This window comes from Geotrypetes seraphini, chromosome 2 (genome assembly GCF_902459505.1).
Source record: "Geotrypetes seraphini chromosome 2, aGeoSer1.1, whole genome shotgun sequence".
Taxonomy (NCBI): Eukaryota; Metazoa; Chordata; class Amphibia; order Gymnophiona; family Dermophiidae; genus Geotrypetes; species Geotrypetes seraphini.
The window spans coordinates 113,564,988-113,586,976 of record NC_047085.1 but is presented as its reverse complement, the minus strand read 5'-3'; the positions used below and the strand labels follow the sequence as shown (position 1 = coordinate 113,586,976).

Here is a 21,989-nt window from a genome sequence, read left to right as displayed (position 1 = left end):
CGCACCGGCATTTGAACCACATTTCTGGGTGGCAGCTGTCCCTCTCCACTGCCTCCTGGGTGGACGTCTCTTCCAAAATTGTACCTAACTCTCCTGCCCCCCCCCCCCAATAGTATTACAGTAGGGTATACTACCAGAAGACTACATCTAGAAGATATTTTGACTCCAGCGACAATGGAAAGGGAGCACAGTGATGGGGAACTGGATTGGGAAGACTGGTGTGCTGCATCATCTTTTGGTAGCCATACTACCAGTCTGCACTGCTACACTTACTGTCTCCTCTTGAGGTGGTAGTAGGTTTGGCTGTGTTATCGGCAATCCCAATAGCTAGACCCTGGTAATGACCCGGCTACATATCTGCCCACCTTTCTCATGTCCAGATCCCACCCTCTCCTATATTAGGCAGTAACTACTTTTTAAATGCAGAAGACAATAGCCTGAGTTCACACTACTATCCACTAAAATGTTTCTCAACTTCAAGCCAAATACTCCCTAAGTCTAATAAATATCAACCGAGTACCCCTGCAATGTCACCTCAGTAACAACTATAGAAAAATAGACAAAAATATAGACAGCAGATATAAATTCTCAAAACGAACATATTTTGATCATTAAATTTAAAATAAAATAATTTTCCTACCTTTATTATCTGGTGATTACATGAGTCTCTGGTTGCACATCCTTCTGTCTGACTGTGCATTCAATATCTTTTTCTTTCTGCCTCCTGCATACTTCATCTCTGGACCTCATTCCCTTCCCCAACCAACATTTCTCTCTAGCCCTCCATGAGTTCAACTTTTCTTCCTCTCTCCTCTACCCCTATTGGCAACAAGTCTCCCTCTCTCTCTCACTGTCCATCTGTCTTTCTCTCATTCCCTCCCTTGCTGCAAAGGGAGTGGGGAAAGAGGGAGAGAGAGATCCAGGGTGCATCTCTCCAACCCCCTCTGCTGCCACATCCAACAGTTCTCCCTCTCTCATCCCCCGGATCATGTGCAGCATTTTTCACCACTGCCCGCATTCCTGCAACAAGTGCTGCTGAAGGCAGGAAGGAGCAGCCCACTTGGAAGGAGGTAACTGAGATCCCCCACTGACCGAAAGGTTTCCCTCCGAAATCAGCTCTGACATCGGAGGGAAGCCTTCTGGGTCAGCTTCAGCGGAGGCTGGTGGGCAGGAAGAAGGACATGGGATCCTCGGCAGCAGCGGCCATTAAGGAAGAAGTGGACAGGAGACCCGTGTAGTGCCGCGTACCCCCAACAAGCGGCTCGTGAACCCCTAAGGGTACGTATATCGCATGTTGAGAAACTCTGATCTATTGCACAGTAAACCTTGCATTTACTGCTTAAAGAAGCGTAGTAAAAGGGCCCCAAAATGTGCATTCCTTGCAGTCAATAAACATCTAAGAAATAACTTTCAGCATATACATAGAAATGAGCTAGCCTAAGTCATAAGAACAGACAACAAACAGGCAGTCATAATGTTGCTTGGTAAATGAGAGGTTTTACACTTTTAACATGGCTTCTATAAACGAACAAACACATTCAATCTAGCAGAGCAAACACCATCACCTCAAGACTGATGTATTTGGAAAAATGCCACTCCCTGCAGAGAAACTAAAGATAGGTTTCACCACAAAACCACTTTTCCATGAGAAGCCCAAAAAAAGCTTCATTTTCGTTTTGAATGACTTCAGTTTTTCCATGCTTATTGCAGTCCTGAACTGTTGTTTTTCTTAAAATCCACAATATTGGTTTTGCTGTGATTATGCTAAAGAAAAGTCAAAACCACTTATAAGCTTATGCGTAATGTACCGTTTTTATATATATATGTCATGTTTCTGATCCAATGAACTTAAGATGAACATCATTCCACTGTTAAAATTGTCATTGTGCATTAACAATAATGGCATACACCATTTATTTCATTTTATTAACGGGATTTTAGAACTATATTAAGTGTTGTGTGGTGTGAATGCTTTATCATGCACCATCCTGATCAGTGTGTTGCTACATAAATGCTGTAAAGTTAAAATCAATTACATCAGTTTTTGATTTAATGAAATTATATCTGAAATAATAAAACGCTATCCGCGTATGCGCACTCAACTGCGTGATTCCGTTTTCCCTGATCCGACATGTAGTTCCGTGGCCTTGCAGGAGTGTGCATGCGCGACTCCCCAGCCTTACTTGACCAGCAAGAGTGCGGATGCGGCGGCAACACAAATCGCAAGACGCTGGACAGACAACCCCTGCCCTCTCCAAGCCGGGACCGCAGCCAGCCAACGATCGCCTCCACAGCCCGACGACTCCCCCCTCCCGCACCAACCGCTGCCACTCCTGTTTGAAGTGGCCTGATGAGATTCGTGCCCGGCTGTTTTGAACATCGCAGGCCGCTCTCCACATGAAGCACGTTCCCTCTGACGTGATCGCGTCAGAAGGAACATGCAACCATATGGAGAGCGGCCTGCGAGGTTCAATACAGCCGGCCGCGAACCTCATCAGGCCGCTTTGAACAGGAGCAGCAGAAACCATGGATGGATGGACGGAGGTAAGAACGGGAGGGGAAGCCAAAAAAGGGATATGGAGCAGGCAGAAAAGGGAGCTATTTTGGTGGGAGGGTTGTGCTGAGTGCACGAAGCAGGCAGGCAGGCATTACACAACAGGGGGAGAGGCAAAGGGGGCTGCTTTGGGGGGATGGTTGTGCTGGGGGCCAACAGCAATCATGGGGGGAACAGAAAAGGGCCACGGAGCAGGCAGGCATGGCACAACAGGGGGCCAGAGGGAGAGCAAAAGGGGGCTGCTTTGGGGGGAGGGGTGTGCTGGGGCAGACAGCAATCAGGGAGGGGGGAGGAACAGAAGGGGGGCCACGAAGCAGGCAGGCATTGCACAACAGGGGGAGAGGCAAAGGGGGCTGATTTGGGGGGATGGTTGTGCTGGGGCAGAAAACAATCATGGGGGGGAGGAATAGAAGGGGGCCATGGAGCAAACAGGCATTGCACAACAGGGGGATAGGGGGCTGCTTTGGGAGGAGAGTTGTGCTGTGGGCAGACAGCAATTATGGGGGAGAACAGAAGGGGGCCACAGAGCAGGCAGACATTGCACAACAGGGGGAGAGGGAAAGGGGGCTGCTTTGGGGGGATGGTTGTTCTGGGGGCAGAAAGCAATCATGGGGGGGGGAAATAAGGTGGCCACAGAGCAGGCAGGCATGGCACAACTGGGGGCCGGGGGGGAGGGAAAGGGGGCTGCTTTGGGGGGATGGTTGTTCTGGGGGCAGAGAGCAATCATGGGGGGGGGGAACAGAAGGAGGCCAAGAAGCAGGCAGGCATTGCACAACAGGGGGAGAGGGAAAGGAGGCTGCTTTGGCAAGCAGGGGGGCCAGGGAGACAGATAGAAAGAAAGACGCACAGACAGGGGACCAGGGAGAGACACAGACACAAAGAATGACAGACAGACAGCGTCCAGGGAGAGAGAGAGAGACAAATAAAAAACAAAAAAAGACATACAGACATCTACTCTAGCACCCGTTATTGTAACGGGCTTAAATACTAGTTTATCATAATTGCTGTTAAATGTTTTCTTTAATGTTCCCTTTGAACTTGACTATGGGTTCCTTTTACAAAGCCATGGTAGGTTTCTACTATGGGCCACTGAGTTAAATGCTCTGACTCTCTTAAGAATTCTATGAGCATTGGAGCATTTACCTCGCTGGCCCCTGGTAGAAACCTCTATCATGGCTTTGTAAAAGCCAGCTTATGTTTTTAAGGAGGAAGGAGTGGCCTAGTGGTTAGAGCTAAGCCTCAGCAGCCTGAGGTTATGGGTTCAAATCCCATGCTGCTCCTTGTGACCCTGGACAAGTCACTCAATCTTCCATTGCCCCAGGTACGTTAGATAGATTGTGAGCCCACTGGGACAGTTAGGGAAAATGCTTGAGTACCTGATTGTAAACAGCTTAGATAACTTTGATAGGCGGTATATAAATACCTAAAATAAATAAATAACACTATCACTACACTTTGCATTGTGTTTTCCTGTCATGATTTTCAATATCATATTAGTTCACTTAAAATTAGAACCTTTTCATTTGTGACCAGTTGGTCACTGACTCATGCAACACACACAGTGAGGAATCTACCCTGTTTCATGGCAGGGTATGGGAGTGGTTTGCCATTGCCTACTCCTGTACAGTATGTCTCTCCACTATGTTGCTGCTGCCCAGCATGGGGCCCCTCGTCCTACAGCACCTGGTATTCCCAGGTGGTCTTCCATCCAGATACTAGCCAGGCCTGACCCTGCTTGGCTTCTGATGGTAAGGGTGGGCCTACTCAGGACGGCCAAGCCATAGGCCTATTAACTATAGGAGGTGATATTCAAAGTGATTCAACTGCCTAGAAAAGGCTCCTGGCCAATTAAATTGCCTTTCATGGGTTAACTGCTAATTTTCACCACCACTTAAACCAGTTGGTACAGCTGAAAATAACTGGCTAACGCCAAACTGAAAACTGGCAATTTGAGGGGCATTCTGGGAGTCAGCACTTGGCCAGTTAAATGCCAATATCTGGCACTTAACCTGCCAGGTTAACTGCATAAATAGGACTGCATACAAGTTAGTCCTATTGTTATGCCTCAGCATATTACTGACATGTTCAGAACATATTACTGATATGAATCCTCAAGTCTGCTTACCTGACATCCTGACCTCCAAAGAACAGTAAGACCAAATGGTCTCTGCAATAACCTTGCTTATTTGAGATCCTGACTTCCTTTGTCTAAGTGTCAACTGGATAGCATCAAAGAGACAATAAAACTGCAACACCTCCTTGCGTATTTGAGATCCTGACCTCTTTAATCTCCACAGGACAGTAAGACCAGATGGTCTCTGCAATAACCTTGCTTATTTAAGATCCTGACTTCCTTTATTTGAGTGACAACTGGATAGCATCAAAGAGACAATAAAACTGCAACACCTCCTTGCGTCCTGACCTCTTGGATCTCCACAGGACAGTAAGACCAGATGGTCTCTGCAATAACCTTGCTTATTTGAGATCCTGACCTCTTTGATCTCCACAGGAGCTAACATCCTGACCTCATTGATCTTCAAAGGACAGTAAAACCAGATGATCATCAGTAAAGACAGATGGGAAACTACATCAAAAAGACAGTGACAAGTATCTGCTATCTTGACCTCTTTTGACCTGGGTGTTGTCAAAACAGATAACAAAAGAACAGAACCGGCTGTCTTATTAAGAGGGCAGCAGTTTTTCTCTATAAAAGAGAAAAACTCAGCCCATAGAATTTGAATCCAGTTTCGTTGCAACAAGGGACAGCCCGTTCGATTCTCCTCTCCTATCAATCGCTTTGGGTTCCAGATTGTGAGGGATAGTGATGTCCGGAAATACGGTGATGTTAATCTATTTTAATATTTATCTATGCATGTAATAAAGTGTTATTGTTTAAGCTTTATATTGTCTGGGTGCCTTTCTGAGGGTTACTGATCATCCCATTGGGCAGAAATAAGTGGTAAAACAAATTGGTACCAGAAGTGGGGTTGATCGATGTGGTCAAAAAGGCACCAGATGAAACATGGGGTTGAGGGGCAGGCCCCCAACCTCTCCATTCCGGGTTGGGATGACAGCATTTATAAATTAGTAGCCACTGAGTGGTCTGTCGAGGCAGGATTATGTGAATCCTGGACTTTTGGAAGTGGGGATCCACATGAATTATGTGCCTCTTTACAAAAGGTAAAAATTACAAAAGGAAAAGAGCGAGAGGGAATTTCTAGACGAGGATGGATGATTTTAGCAGCATGGAGGAAGTTGCATGAAGCTAAACATGAGTTACAATCAAAGTTAGGGGAGCTGGAAAAGAAAATGTGTGAGCAACAGAATGCCATCACAATGCTACAATGTCAAAATAAATTGTTAATGGATAAGGTGAACACCTATCAAAATGTAGCCGAAAAGGCAGCTGTGCGTTGTGCTCAATATAAATACAAAAAACGGAGGGGGAAAGTGAGTGCCAAAAAGGTTAGGACTTTGCTTTCCCATCCTCCGGATGATTGGGATCCAGATAAATGGGATGGGGATATTTGGGATTCCAATTCTAATACCAGTGAGGAGGATATATGTAATGAAGGAAAGCAGGCAGAAAGCTTAGAAGCAAAGCCAGTGAGAAGACGAAGATTACAGGGAAATCTGCAGACAGGAGAAAATCTAACTAGAAATGATGTTATGGAGGACTTTACTCAGCAAGAAGTCATGGATATTATGGCACGCTTTACACAGCGGCCCGGGGAGCCACTAATACAATGGGTAATTCGGGTACAGGAGTTGGGCGCAGCAGGGATTATGTTAGATGCCACAGATGCCCCTAAATTTGTTCGAATTAGTCAAGAAGCAGCAGTACAAGATGCGCTACGGGAGGATCCCGATCCGACAAATTACAACCAATGGTCTTTATTAGAGGTAATTGGTAAGGGTGTCACGAGGCGATATCCCCTTGAATCTGACTGGCCTTCCAATGATAAAGTTTGGTATACATTGAAAGATGCACAAATGAGAATTAAGGAAGAGGCTATGAAGGTAGCTTTAGTAATAGGTCACGCTGACACATATATGTCATTACCTTTTACTGTATCCATGAGAAATAAAATTATCAGGTATGCTGCACCGGCATACAAACAGGTAATTATGACTCTGTTGATCAACCAAACAGACAGGTCTATTTTGGAAGTCTTGGAAGCGGTCCGACAGTTAGGAGATCTGGGAGACTGGGGACCTCAAACTACTTTTGATAAAAAGAGGGAAGGACAATCCAATTCAAACAGGGCTAATCGAGTATCCCGAAGGGATATGTTTTTGGCATTAATAAAAGATGGGGTAAAGAGGGAAGAAATAGATGGGAAAGATACCGGGACTTTATGGAAAATGTACAAAAGTAGAGGATTAGGAAAGAAATCTATGTCTCAAGCCCAAGTAAGCAAGAGTGAGGATATGCCGGTGCCAACTGCTCCTCCTGCGGAAACTGCTTCCACTCTTTATCCTGATTTAAAAGGGTGGAAGTGGTGGGAGGATCAATGATATGAATGCCAAGCCTCAGTGTTTGCCTGGACCAAATTAGAACAGCGTCCACATGTCGAGGTAAATATCTATTGGAAATCTGGGGAGCAAAAGGTACAAGCTCTAGTGGACACTGGGGCGGAGGCATCTATTATATATGGGAACCCTAAAAAATTTCGGGGCCCTAGAATACAAATAGCAGGATTGGGGGGGAAAATTATTCAAGCAGTACAGACAAAACTGAGATTAAAAATTGGACAATTACCAATCCGGGAGTATACTGTACTGATCACTGAGATTCCTGAGTATATAATAGGGATAGATATTCTGAAAGGGCTAACCTTACAGCTTTCTGATGGAATTTATAGTTTTGGCAAATCACCAGCCATTCCTATAAGATCAGTAGTGGTGGGAAAATTACCTGTTCCAATAGTAGTACCAATCTCCACAAAAATTGTAAACATGAAACAATATCGCATTCCGGGAGGGCACGAAGAAATTACCAATACAATACAGGATTTGGTGAAAGCGGGAGTAATAAAAACAGTTACCTCCGCCTTCAATAATCCTGTATGGCCCGTCCATAAGGCAGATGGAAGTTGGAGAATGACAGTAGATTACCGAGAATTGAATAAACACACGCCACCTTTAAGTGCCGCTGTTCCCGATATGATAACACTGGTTGAACAAATTCAATCACGAACTGGTACTTGGTATGCAGTTATTGATTTAGCCAATGCATTTTTCTCTATTCCTATAGTGGAGCAATGTCAGGAACAATTTGCATTCACTTGGCAAGGGAGACAATATACATTTACCAGACTACCACAAGGGTATTTACATAGTCCCACTTTCTGTCACAAGATTATAGCAGAGCATTTAGATAACTGTACCTTACCTGAAAGAGTAGAACTATCACACTATATTGATGACATTTTGATCCAGGGTAATACAGAAAAGGAAGTTGCAGATGCTTTGGCATTGGTAGTAGAAACAATGAGACAGGCTGGGTGGGAAATAAATCCAAAGAAAGTACAGGGACCAGCACAAACAGTGGTATTTTTAGGAATTAAATGGTCAAAAGGGTGTCGAGAAGTGATAGAGAAAGTTAAACAGAAAATTGTAAACTTCCCTTCTCCCCAAAGTAAGAAACAAACCCAGGCCTTTATTGGCCTTTTTGGATTCTGGAGGCAACATATTCCACACTTGGGGCAAATCCTGTCTCCTCTGTACAAAATCACAAGGAAAAAATATGATTTTGTCTGGACTGAACACGAAGAGCAGGCTTTCCAGAGAGCAAAGGAAGCTATTCAGCAAGCCATGAATTTGTGGCCATTAAAGGAGGGTCCAGTAGAATTGCAAGTGAGTGTACAGGAGCGATATGCTAATTGGAGCCTATGGCAAAAGCAAGCTGGACGACGAGTGCCTTTGGGATTCTGGAATAGGACTCTCCCAGAAACTGGGACCCGATACACACCCTTTGAAAGACAGCTGCTAGCATGCTACTGGGCTTTGGTAGCAACAGAACAGTTGACCATAGGACACGAAGTAATGATACGACCAGAAATACCCATTATGACATGGATCATGAGTGACCCAAAAACTCATCGTATTGGACATGCCCAGGAACAGAGTATCATAAAATGGAAATGGTACATCCAACAGAGGGCTAAGTCAGGCCTACATGGAGTAACGATGCTGCATGAAAAAGTATTTAATGTGCCCACAGAAGATACCCCAATGCAAGTGGACGACATATGTGAAAGTCCCATTCGGTGGGGAAGGACATATCAAGAACTAACTGAGACACAACAACAGCATACCTGGTTTACAGATGGTTCCTCCAAATACCAGGGTCAACTGAGACATTGGAAGGGCGTGTCCTTTAATCCAGTCACAAAGCAACTGCTAACAACCACTGGAAAAGGAGAGAGCTCACAATATGCTGAACTATATGCAGTGTGGCAGGCCATACGGCTAGAACAAGGACAACAATGCCATATCTTTACTGATTCATGGGCAGTAGCAAATGGAATGACAACTTGGATGATGAAATGGAAAAAGGACAATTGGACAATTCATAATAAAGAAGTCTGGGGAGCCAGACTTTGGCAAGATATTCTGGAATGGGCCAATACTACCGTAATAACAGTGTACCATGTAGATGCACATGTGGTGAAAGATACGCTTGACACTGTTTTCAACTCTGTTGCAGATAGCGCATCCAAACTCACTGAAACAGAGTTGGCAGAAGAACAAAACTCTTCCACCCCGCACGTTGTGGTCATGGAAACAGATGTTGCTTCCGAAATGGCCATGGCAACATGGGCACATCAAAAGTCCGGACACCTTGGAGAGAAGGGAACTATTAGGTGGGCACATGATAGAGGAATACATTGTACTGTAGATATGGTAAAGACAGTAATCAGTAATTGTCATTTATGTAAACTAGCTCTCACATCAGCGCAGCAGATGCCCCCAATTTTTGGGAAAATAGCCAGAGGCAGGCTACCAGGTCAGATTTGGCAAATAGATTATATAGGCCCTCTACCATTGTCTAAAGGATGTCAATATGTGTGTACCATGGTAGATACCTATTCAGGGTTGTTAGTGGCTTATCCTTGCCGGAAAGCCAATCAAGAAAACACAATTAGAGCATTAGGATTAATTACCTTATATTACGGACACCCTCTAGAAATACAGTCAGACAGGGGGACTCATTTTACAGGTAATATGATTAGGGATTGGATCAATGATAACAATGTTCAATGGAGACTACATGTAGCCTATCATCCACAAGCCTCAGGACTGATAGAAAGAATGAATGGATTATTAAAAACCCAATTAAAGAGATTAAGATATCAGTCATTGCGTAGGTGGAGGGAACATTTAACTGAAGCCTTACAAATTTTGAACAATAGACCCATAGCTTCACATACTACACCCCTGAATAGGATGCTGTATTCCACACTTGAAGCAAGTGACAAAATTTGTACCCTCCAGTTTTGGACTGTTAGACCTGGAGTACAGCTTCCTATAAGGGCCACTGATGGATCTGCTGGACTAGATGTATATTGCCCTAATGAATGCAAATTAGATCCACAAATAGTGAAACCTATTCAAACTGGTTTGGGGGTGCTTATTCCAAAGGGATATTATGGACAGATTTGTCCGCAATCAAGTTTGGCTCTTAAAGGTGTAACTATAATGGGGGGTGTCATTGATTCAGACTATCGGGGCGAAATTGGAATATTATTATTAAACCTTGGAAAAGAAGCTATCATTCTCCAAAAGGGGGATCGTGTTGCACAATTGATAACTATTGCAATTAAAATGGAAGCTCCACAGTTAATTGATAAACCCCTGCACCATTATGGCCGAAGTGAACCAGGCTTTGGGGCAGCTAATGTAATTAAAGCTGGTATGAGAATCTGGTGGAAGAAACCACTCCAACCAATAGTAGGAGCCACCGTAATAGCTGCAGGGAAAGATAGTATTGTACAAATACTAGTGGATGGTTATGAACGTCCAATCTTCGCTCCTCGAGACCAATGTTTTAGGAGAGAATAAAGATTCTTTTTCTTTCCACAGGACCTAACATGGAAGTGTATCACCATTCTATCTTTGGTATGGTACGGACAAACTGCAATAATGCCAGTGAAGAGTGACCGTCCAACCACTGTCGTCATGATTCAGTGGAAAAATGCTACTTCAATGAGAAAACAAGATAATTTCACATGCAGCGAAAACTCCCTGTGTAACATTTGGAATTTTACATTTTCTCCTTCCCCTGTCATTCGATATGACACAGATACCGGGTTCACTAAATATTATAAAACTCCTTTTTGGGTGATGAATGCCTCTGTAATTAGCATTACCATTCGAAATCACACTGGGATCCAATGTACTAACTATACTTTCCCCCAAAATATAGTTAGTAAACAAGTGGCTCGAGATATCATACAAACACAAAAATTTACTAGCACTACATTTTGGAATTTATCCTTACCCATTAACAGGGCACAGGGACTAATTTGTAGGAATGCAACCAAAATTGAAAACCGCACTGACATGGTAATTATTATGACATTTATCCATACTAATCCTATTTCATTAAATGCCTCTTTAGTAAGAAATATTAGAGAATGCAAAAATACCAGTTTAGAACATAAGGAAATGATATATGAATGGAAAATTAATTTTCCTATTCTACCCAAATGTAGGACCCGAAGATGGCTGGATCAACTATTAGGGGGGGCGGGAACTACATTAGGTATTGTAAATACTATTGATTCTGAAATACTGGCTGGCAAACAAGCATCTTTTGGCTCCGGAGTAGCGGATGTATTTAGATGGGAAGGTAAATGGATGCCAAATACTGTACATAATCATGAACTAACCCTACGATATGATCAGTTAATGTTACATGTTGTTAATGATACTATAATACAGCAATATACTTTAGATAGTAATGTTTCTTCAGCCTTACATTGGACTATTTGTGAGATTCGTGTTTTGTCTTTTATACAACAAAGAATTAATTTTATCCAGCAGTTACAATTACGAAATACCTCATTGATTTTTGTATTATTTAATAAAACCACGCCCTTAGATAGAACATGGTGGAATTTTGATATAAAACAATGTTCTGATTTCTCCTGTGAAGGGTTGCTTACGTTATTTGATGTAAGGAACTCTACCATAATGTGTCCTTTCACTGTGATGCCTTTGGTATTAGGACCCCAATTATGGTTTCCTACTTACTATGGGCAACAAATAGATGAACAGAACAAAACATACGTGTTAAAAAATTGTAAACAAATTCAACATGGACAAGTTTGTCCATCTTCTTATGCGATCTATGAACCATGTTCTCTACAACATACCTACAATCTGTGCCAATGGACTGTTCAACCTCAAGGTTACACTTTTATACAAGAAATATTACATAAATATAAAAGTGTTATTGTTTAAGCTTTATATTGTCTGGGTGCCTTTCTGAGGGTTACTGATCATCCCATTGGGCAGAAATAAGTGGTAAAACACCTATTTTTAAGTTGCAACTCATAGATGGTTAAATGCCGAATGTCGTATTTAATAGGCTACATGTTTGCTGGCTCTGGGAACCTGGAAACTCAACACCTGGCATTGACTTTCTGGGCTTAATGCTGGTGTAGGTCAGCACAATGCTGACCATTGGGCTCTAACACTGTGGGCCCGATTCTATAAACAATGCCTAGGTCAGGCGCTACTGGGTGCCCTAATCAGGGATGCCTAGCTGAAATCCACATGCAACTTAAATTGTTTTAATTGGCTTAATTGGTGTGGCAATTGACCATGCCATTGAAGTTTAATTAAAACCCAATTAAGACTTCCACATGGAACTCGGAGCAGCACCTAGTGATGCCTATTTTGCGGCACCTATTGGTGCCTACCCTGGCCTAATATACCACATAAACACCTAGCGACGACAAGCATGATTTGGTGCTGCTAAGCGTGATTCTATAGGTGGCACCTATTGTAGTTATAGAATCAGGCCCTCTGTCTTTACAGCTAATCTTCAGAAAATTTTTGTGGTGCCACGTTTCAAACACCTCTATTTCACTTCATGACCCCCTTCCAATATGTTCAGAAAACAAACATGAGAAACTGCTTTCACAACAGTGAAAGGCACAAAAACAACAACGAAGGAGACCAGATGGTGCTCAATCCTTTTATTTAAAACAGACTCGACACGATCGTGTTTCGGCCCAAGAAGGCCTGCCTCAGGAGTCGTTGTTAAATGATAAAACCCTAGATGTATTAATCCATATGTCCAAGTATTGCAATAAGTTCTCTTTATAAACACAAAGGTAATGGCTGACGGCAAGTGCAGCGAAACCGCATACCACATGCTGTCAGCCATTACCTTTAGACATATGGATCAATACATCTAGGGTTTTATCATTTAACAACAAGACTCCTGAGGCAGGCCTTCTTGGGCCGAAACATGATCGTGTCGAGTCTGTTTTAAATAAAAGGATGGAGCATTTCGTTGTTTTCCAATATGCCCATGTTTCACTTCCTTGCTCTATCCCTAAGAAGATATAGATATAAAATACCTCTATCTTTACTTTTGAATTTAGATTTCTCCTACGACCCCTTTGACAATTCCAAAAATTATTTTAAGTTGGCTTTTCATACTTCTTTTAATTATTTCCTCTATAAATTGCCCACTCTTTACATGAACTGCTATATATTTTCCATATTCTTTCATTTGTTTGGTAAGGTGGGCAAACCTCAATTCCCGGGAGATGGTCATAACTGGGTACTGGTGTGGCCTTGGATGTACCCATGGAATTTTAGAAGGAGGAATTTCAGTGAGGGAAACAGGAGCAGGGGTTATTAATGTTTGGCAAAATAATTTTTATGATTTAAGAATTTTTATGATGTAAAATAAGAGTTTTCAGGCTGGGATTGGCTGGTAGAGCAGGAGGATCATGGAAAGTTGGGTGGGAGGAGGAGGTCTTTAGGGACTGGAAGAGTGATGTCTTACAGTGGGCTTCTCTGCAGTTTGATTTTGGAAGCCCATTTCTTACACCTTCCTCCTATAAGTTAAGCATGAGAGAATTCAAAGCTAATTGCCTTTTTTGAACATCCAGCAAAAAAAAAAAAACCCAAACAAACCTCGCAATAATCTAGCCCTGATAAAATATAGGCTTGCATAACTATTTGCAATCAAATCTCAAGAAAGTAATTTCAAACTCGCGTCAATTTATGCTATTTCCAGTTTACTGTAATTGAGTTCTTAGAAGTAAGATCCAGAAACTTGTTTCTGTTCATATCAGGTTAAGACTATGCATAAGAGTAAAGTTAGTTCTGGCAATAATTTTGACTCTTTATAAAAGAATCAAATAGTATTCCTATTAATAACAGCATGAATTTCAGTAAGAGCATGAATTTGAGCATGAATCTTTTCTAATATGTGAAATGTACAAATATAGTATATGACAATTTATAAATTTATGGAAAAGATTCTTTCAGATCATTGTGGGAAATATTCATTTGCCATTCATAGGCAACCTGGTTCTGAATTAAAATATTCATGAAATCATACAATTTCTTACCACAGATAGTGAATTTGAAAGCAGGGATCCATCTTGGCTAAGCATGTTGGACACTGTAATTGCTGGTAGGTCCATATTCTGTGGATGAAATGGAAGCAGACCATTCTGACTCATTGGATGACACATTGAGTGGTATCCGGACTCTACATCAGTTAAATGGATGAGTGAGTGGTCAGGTAGAGAAGGAGGTGTAATTGGAGGAATGTTAAAGTCTTCATTCTCTAGACTTGGACCAGGATATGACTGCAAAAGAACGCAACAGAGACCATTGTTGTCAGCAGAAACATACACTATACAGAAATTACAAACATAAATAAATAAATCAGTTTTTCAAAATAGAAATGGTACGAAAAATCCTTTCAAGTGTGAAAATTTTTACTAAGCCCAAATCACCAGAAATACTTGACTCCAAGGATTCTTATAGGCCTTGGGAACCTTGAGCAGGTAGGGTAGGGGGCTTCTGTTGGGAGACAGAAGACTTCTTTGGGCACCTTAATGCTGGGAGATACCTTCAGGTTGGGGGGGGTTCTACTTTCTGGGGGATTATTTGGGCGGGGGGGGGTGTCCCAGAGGAGCTTATGGCTTGGGGGAGCACTCTTTCAGTTACGAATGCTGGCCCTTTTAAGAGATGCCTCACAAAACTGGCAACATTAATCGTTTGATGTTCATATCCAGCCTTAAAAAACAATGTTTCTTCAAATATATGTAATCTGGATAGAATAATAATCTTCACTCTATATGCATTATTTTACAGGACGCCTCAGCCCCACCACTCCACCGCTGTAATAATTTGCTACCGCGGGAAGAATTATGTGGTGCCTCATCATTGGCTGCCCATTTTGTTATAATTTATTATATTTTATGGCATATTTCAAAAATACTCTAATGTTTCTTCAATAGCAAAGATTTTTTAAATAAATATCTCAAATGTATAAGAATATAAATAGTACTTATCTCAGCCAAACCTAGGAGTCAGACCCGACATGTTTCGCACTAAAAAAGTGCTGTATCAAGGGTCTCCCAAGGCTGCCGCTGTCATCCAACTCCTATTATCATAACATAATAGGAGTCGGATGACAGCGGCAGCCTTGGGAGACCCTTGATATAGAACTTTTTTAGTGCAAAACATGTCGGGTCTGACTCCTAGGTTTGGCTGAGATAAGTACTATTTATATTCTTATACATTTGAGATATTTATTAAAAAAATCTTTGCTATTGAAGAAACAGAGTATTTTTGAAATATGCCATAAAATATAATAAATTATTACAAAATGGGCAGCCAATGATGAGGCACCACATAATTCTTCCCGCGGTAGCAAATTATTACAGCGGTGGAGTGGTGGGGCTGAGGCGTCCTGTAAAATAATGCATATAGAGTGAAGATTATTATTCTATCCAGATTACATATATTTGAAGAAACATTGCCTTTTAAGAGATGGCCAGGCAGCTGGTGGCCTAATGCTGCTGGGCCAATTAAATAATGCTGCTTGCAATGAGGCTCACAAGCAGAATTATTAATTTACATAGTAACATTTATTTATTTAAAAAATTTCTAATCTGCCTATCAACTAGGCAGATAATACATGAACCATGGGAAAACCTCATGGCTGAAATATTGTGTGTTGGCTTGGCTGCATACGTCAGGGCTCAAGGAGCATACCAGCTTTCGCTCCTTGGCATATCGTCTTTATGAACTTCTAACATCAGATCCTATTGTCTGACTGGAATTTACTTTATTTCATTTATTTTATTTTATTTTTATTTATTGTTTTCTCAGGTACTTTAGCTAGATTGTGAGCCTTCGGGACAGCTAGGGAAATCCAAAGTACCATTTTTATTTATTTTATTTTAATGTATCTTTAATCTATCTTCATTGTAAACCGCTTTGAACCTCACGGTATAGCGGTATATAAGAAATAAAATCAAAATCAAACGTACACAAATTCAGCCTAATCGAACTTGCAACATCAAGCAAGTTTGATTATGCTCCCTCAAATGTTTCCCTCGACCCTGAACAAAGGTTTCACTGTGAAACATGCATGTCGGGAGAGGTGAATGAAGGACAGATCACTAGAAAGATAAGTGACGTTCTTCGGATACCACTATATAAAAAAAAATCAAAAATAGTAAACAAAAGTAAAAAAATGTGAAAAATGAGTCTTAATCAATAATTAATAAAGGCTGGGCTGACGAAGAGTAAAGCAACCGGTAGCGCTGTGCCCGGCTGCGGTCTGAAGGTCCATGCAATTGATATGAACAACTATTATTATGATTACTAAGTACTTTTACCATCTACCTTAAGTGAGATATCAAACAAGACAAAGCACGATATAATTTGACTTGCTATTTTAAGGGCACTGATCATAAATGTCTATTTATGACTGGCAATTGCCATCAAAGCCTGCTCATGTCCTACCAGATCTACATAGCCATAATTGGGACACATACCATAAAAGACTGCCCAGCACTAGCCTTAGTTCTGAATGACTAGATTTGCCACTTAAGCATGTCTAAGATGTTTTGTTTCTGTTCTTCCATATAGAAATTCTCTGGTCTTTCCAAACAACCACCACCCTTTCTGTGATATAGCACTTCATATTATTACTCCTAAGTTGACCCCCCTGTAACACAATTCATGTTCTCTAGCTCTACCAATTAATCTTTTCTAGAAAAGATTTGTTTGCATATTAATACCTTTCAAATATTTAAACATCTGTATCATATAACCCTTGTTCCTCCTTTCCTCAAGGGTATACATATATGAGACTACATTTTTTATGACGGTTTTGCACAGGGCAGGAGCTTAGGAAGATCACTCCTGCTCCGTGTCACCACTAGACCACCAGGTAAGGTCTTGAAAGTGGGTGGGTCAGAGTCAGCCCTAAAAGTTATCCATGATTTTCCATATTCAGGGGCCAGCTCTGCCCCTAAACCTCGTGGATTTAGAGGGAGAAATGTAGTATTATAGGTGCTGCCACTTTATGAGATGACCCAGACAATGGGGATATTTTACAGTAATTTAAGGGCCACAATGTGATTTGTGGTGGGCATCTGGTATTCACTGCAAGTTGGGTCATGGAATTTACATAGTAAAAGTTGCTTTACATGCATTTGCATTTTTACATCTCATTACTATATAACCTGTGATGAGTTAAATATCGCTACAGGTGTTTCGTGTGAATTTTAAGATGACTTTATTTTCTGGCTTTATACTGTAGTGCAATTCAAACATACAAACAAAAAACTCTCATTGGTGGCTAAACAGCCTATTAGCTCACCATGCTTATTCACTTTACAGTTCAAGAAAAGAATATGGCAACTTCAAGCAACTTGTCTCTGGAGCAATTCTCAGGGTGTAATTAACTGTCTCACCCAGAGCATGGGCTTCTTAACTCTTCTGATACCCTTAGTTAATCAGAAGCCGTAATTCTTAATTAAACATAAGAACATAAGCATCGCCTCTGCCGAGTCAGACTATAGGTCCATTGTGCTCAGCAGTCCACACTCGCGGCGGCCCCCCAGGTCCATGACCTGTAGTGATCCTTTAAGTAAGACATTTTATCTTTTATAGTACCCCTCTAACTATACCCCTCAATCCCCTTTTCCTTCAAGAACATGTCCAACCCCCTTTTGAAACCCAAAATCGTACTCTGCTCTACCACCTCCTCCGGAAGCGCATTCCAGGTATCCACCACCCTCTGAGTGAAGAAGAACTTCCTAGCATTTGTTTTGAATCTGTCTCCCTTCAATTTTCTTGCATGCCCTTTTGTTTTTGTTACCCCCGCCAGTCTGAAGAATCTGCCCCTCTCTAACTTCTCTATACCCTTTATGATCTTGTAAGTTTCTATCATGTCCCCTCTAAGTCTTCATTTTTCCAGGGAAAAGAGCCCCAATTTCTTCAGCCTCTCAGCATATGAGAGGCCTTCCATGCCCCTTATCATCTTTGTTGCTCTTCTCTGGACCTTCTCGAGTGTCGCCATATCCTTCTTAAGGTACGGCGACCAGTTTTGAACGCAGTATTCCAGATGCGGGCGTACCATCGCCCAATATAGCGGCAGGATAACTTCTTTGGTTCTGGTAGTGATTCCTTTTTTAATAATTCCCAACATTCTGTTCGCCTTCTTGGAGGCCGCTGCGCATTGTGCTCCCAACTTCAATGACTGGTCCACTAAGACCCCCAAGTCCCTTTCTAGGTTGCTCCTCCCCAATACCATCCCCCCCCCATATTGTAGCTGAACATCGGGTTTCCTTTCCCTATATGCAAGACTTTGCATTTCTCTACATTGAAGCACATTTGCCATTTATTTGCCCATTCACTCAGTTTGTTCAAGTCCCTTTGTAGTTCTTTACATTCTTCAACAGTTTTAACCCTACTGGAGAGTTTTGTGTCGTCCGCAAATGTTACTTTGTTTTGTGAGGCAATACCACATTATCAGAAACAGCTTTTACTTCTGCAAGACTTCACTCTGTGACCATGCCCTCAAACATACCTAATTCCTCAGGCTCCATTTCAATATCCTCTACTGACATTTCTTCTGGCATTTCCATCTGAGGTTTTCTACCTGCTTGTTCTGGGAAGTGATGGTCTCTGCCTTCTGAATCCATGCTTGCATAGGTCTGCTTCTCCTCAAAGATTCAGGAATGCTGTAAGTTTGTGGCTGCCTCCTTGGCCTAGAGACCACACCCTTTTCTCTAGCATGGGGCTGATTGCCTCTCAAAACACCTGTGGTTCTCTGGTGCTTTGCTAATCAGCCTGGATAGCTTCCCTGCTCACTAACCCTGCCCCCAGAAGAGCTGATTGCAGGAGCTAATCCCTTTGTGGATTTTGCTATCCCCTGCCTGGTGCATGCTGGTACCTGTAGTTCTTTGCCTTTAGTATTCCCTACACTAGAACTAGGCAAGTATAATCGGGTCACTTTTGGGTAGCCTTTCACTGGGGATAAATTCTGCAGGGCATTTTCCCTAATCTGCCTGCTCCTAGGAGTAGGTTTAGGGATAGTTTTAGAGCACTGCAGGGTTTCTTCCAGCATGACAGGACTCTTCCTGTCACACTAGCTACTAATAACTGTAAAATAGCATGTCTTAACAGTAACCCATGTTGATAACCAATATCCTTTATCTCCACAATTCTGAATATTGATATACAGTATAGCCATTGACTTTCCTTTACTGGGATGCTTTAGTTGTTGAATTAGCCTATCTGAAAGAGCAAGTTTGGAATTTTAATTTCTGTATATATAGCTATATTCACGGTTAAAGAATTCAGCCTAGTATAAATGAGTATTAAGACATATTATCCAAATGGCAAGAAATGTATTGGCAGTAAATGAGCCAGATGTACTAATGACTTCCCCCAAGACACAAAAATGAAGAAAACCATTAGTACATCTGGTCCACTGTCTTTTCTACGGGAGCTAAAGGTCCAAAATAAAGGTCTTTAACTGAAATATCATTCACTAGTAATGCTTTGGCCATATGTTGTTATAATTCTTTAGCCAGGAATTTTTCTTTTATAAACTGTACTCGGGTTTATAGATTTTTTTAAAGCAACATGCATAGAAATAAGATTAAAAGGAAAAGTGAAAAGGTCAGGATCAGTGCAGAGTGACTCATCCAGGAGGTGTAGCTCAGTGTTTTTCAACCTTTTTACACCTGTGGACCGGCAGAAATAAAAGAATTATTTCGTGAACCGGCAAACTACTAGGTCTAAAATTTTAAAACCCCGTTTCCGCCCCATCCCCGCGAGCTCGGTCACCTCAGTAACTATAGAAAAATAGACAAATATAGTGCAAAATATAGACAGCAGATATAAATTCTCAAAACTGACACGTTTTGATCACTAAATTGAAAATAAAATCATTTCCCCTACCTTTGCTGTCTGGTGATTTCATGAGTCTCTGGTTGCGTTTCCTTCTGTCTGTGTATCCTTTCTTTCTGCACTCAGGCCCAAGAATTGTCCCTTTCTATTCCCTCCCTCTTTCTTTCCTATGTCCTTAGTGCCTCCAGTGCCCCCTTCCCATGTCCTTAGTGCCCCCAGCGCCTCATTCCCATGTCCTTAGTGCCCCCAGTGCTTCCTTCCCATGTCTTTTAGTGCCCCCAGTGCCTCCTTCCCATGTCCTTAGTGCCCCTTCCTATGTCTTTAGTGCCCCCAGTGCCTCCTTCCCATGTCTTTAGTGCCCCCAGTGCCTCCTTCCCATGTCTTTAGTGCCTCCAGTGCCTCCTTCCCATGTCCTTAGTGCCCCTTCCTGTCTTTAGTGCCCCCAGGACATCCTTCCCATGTCCTTAGTACCCCTTCCTGTCTTTAGTGCCCCCGTGCCTCCTTCCTATGTCCCTCTCACTGCCTTCCACACTTTGTCCCACCCCCACCCCCGAAGCCAGCCTGCCTGCCTGTCTACCTCTCTCCCTCCCTCCCTGGCCAAAGCCAGCCTGCTTGCCTGCCTACCTCCTTCCCTCCCTGCCGTGCAAAAAAAAAAAAGCCTCCCTCCTTCCTTTCACTCGGTCCGCTGCTATCTTACCGCCCTGCTGCTGCTAAAGCCGACAGGAAGCCTTCTTTCCAACGTCAATTCGATTGGCTGGCCCAGAATGTCCTCTCCGACGTCAGAATTGACATCAGAAAGAAGACTTCCTGTCAGCTTTAGCAGCAGCAGCAATCTTGCCGGCCCTGTGCGGACCGGCAGAAATTTCCTGCGGACCGGCACCGGTCCACGGACCGGCGGTTGAAGAACAGTGATGTAGCTGACACCACTTTAACTTTAGAAACACAGCTAATAAAAGGTAACCCAGATCTCAACTGCTCTTTGTCCTAAAGAGGTGCTGAATGAGGATCTGATAAGGGGAAGAAAACTCCATTGGTAACAGGTAAAACTTGGGTTTCAGTAGGTTATTTCATTGTCCTTCTCTACTACATTTTTAGTTTAGTACTCTGCTTTTTCAGCAAAGTCAGTTTAGGCAATAGTGTAGCCTTTAGAGTCTCTGTTAGGGGGTTTTATATAATGGATTTTAGTCAAGATTAGTATTTTAGGTTACATTTCAGAGCATAAGATCAGATTAGACTTGTGCAACTGCTCCTCTAAGTTTCTTTTTACCATTCCTCTCATGTTATCATAGTCTCCTTTTTTAAAGTAAAATGCTGTTGTATTGGATTTCCTGTGTGAACTTATTCCTGGGATTATATCAAATCTGATCATGTTATGATCACTGTTATCAAGCAGCCCCAGCACCATTACTTCCCTCACCAATTCACGTGCTCTACTAAGAATTAGATCTAGAATTGCTTCACATCTTGTCGGTTCCTGAACTGGCTGTTCCATAAAGCAGTACTTATAGAAACATAGAAACATAGAAATTGACGGCAGAAAAGGGCTATAGCCCATCGAGTCTGCCCATACCAATGACCCACTCCCTGATTCTTACTCTCCTAGAGATCCCACATGAATATCCCATTTTCTCTTGAAATCTAACACGCTGCTGGCCTCAATCACCCTCTGAGGCAGCTCGTTCCAATGATCTACCACCCTTTCAGTGAAGAAGTACTTCCTCGCATCACCCTGAAATTTCCCTCCCCTGATTTTCAGTGAGTGTCCTCTGGTTACTGAGGGCACTTGATCCCATCAAATAATTTTATGTCCCTAACATGCCCTGATGTTACATTTACCCAGTCAATATCATGGTAGTTGAAATCACCCATTATTATTGTGTTACCCAATTTGTTAGCTTCCCTAATTTCTGATAATATTTCAACATTTGTCTGTTCATTCTGTTCAGATGGACGGTAGTACACTCCTATCACTATCCTTTTCCCCTTTATACATGGAATTTCTATCCATAGTGAT

The 21,989-nt window shown here is 42.2% G+C and overlaps 1 protein-coding gene across 7 annotated transcripts in view; it reads right to left on the bottom strand.

Annotated features, from left to right (window-relative positions):
• Positions 1-21,989, bottom strand: part of TOX (thymocyte selection associated high mobility group box) — a 650,413-nt gene that overhangs the window by 253,507 nt on the left and 374,917 nt on the right. For 6 of the 7 annotated variants that reach the window (XM_033933702.1, XM_033933701.1, XM_033933696.1 and 3 more), the window contains one exon: positions 14,158-14,400. In XM_033933702.1, the coding sequence (XP_033789593.1) occupies positions 14,158-14,400 (243 nt within the window). Of the gene's footprint in view, positions 1-14,157; positions 14,401-18,647; positions 18,757-21,989 lie in introns of those variants that run through there. The other variant, XM_033933703.1, reaches the window with a different exon arrangement.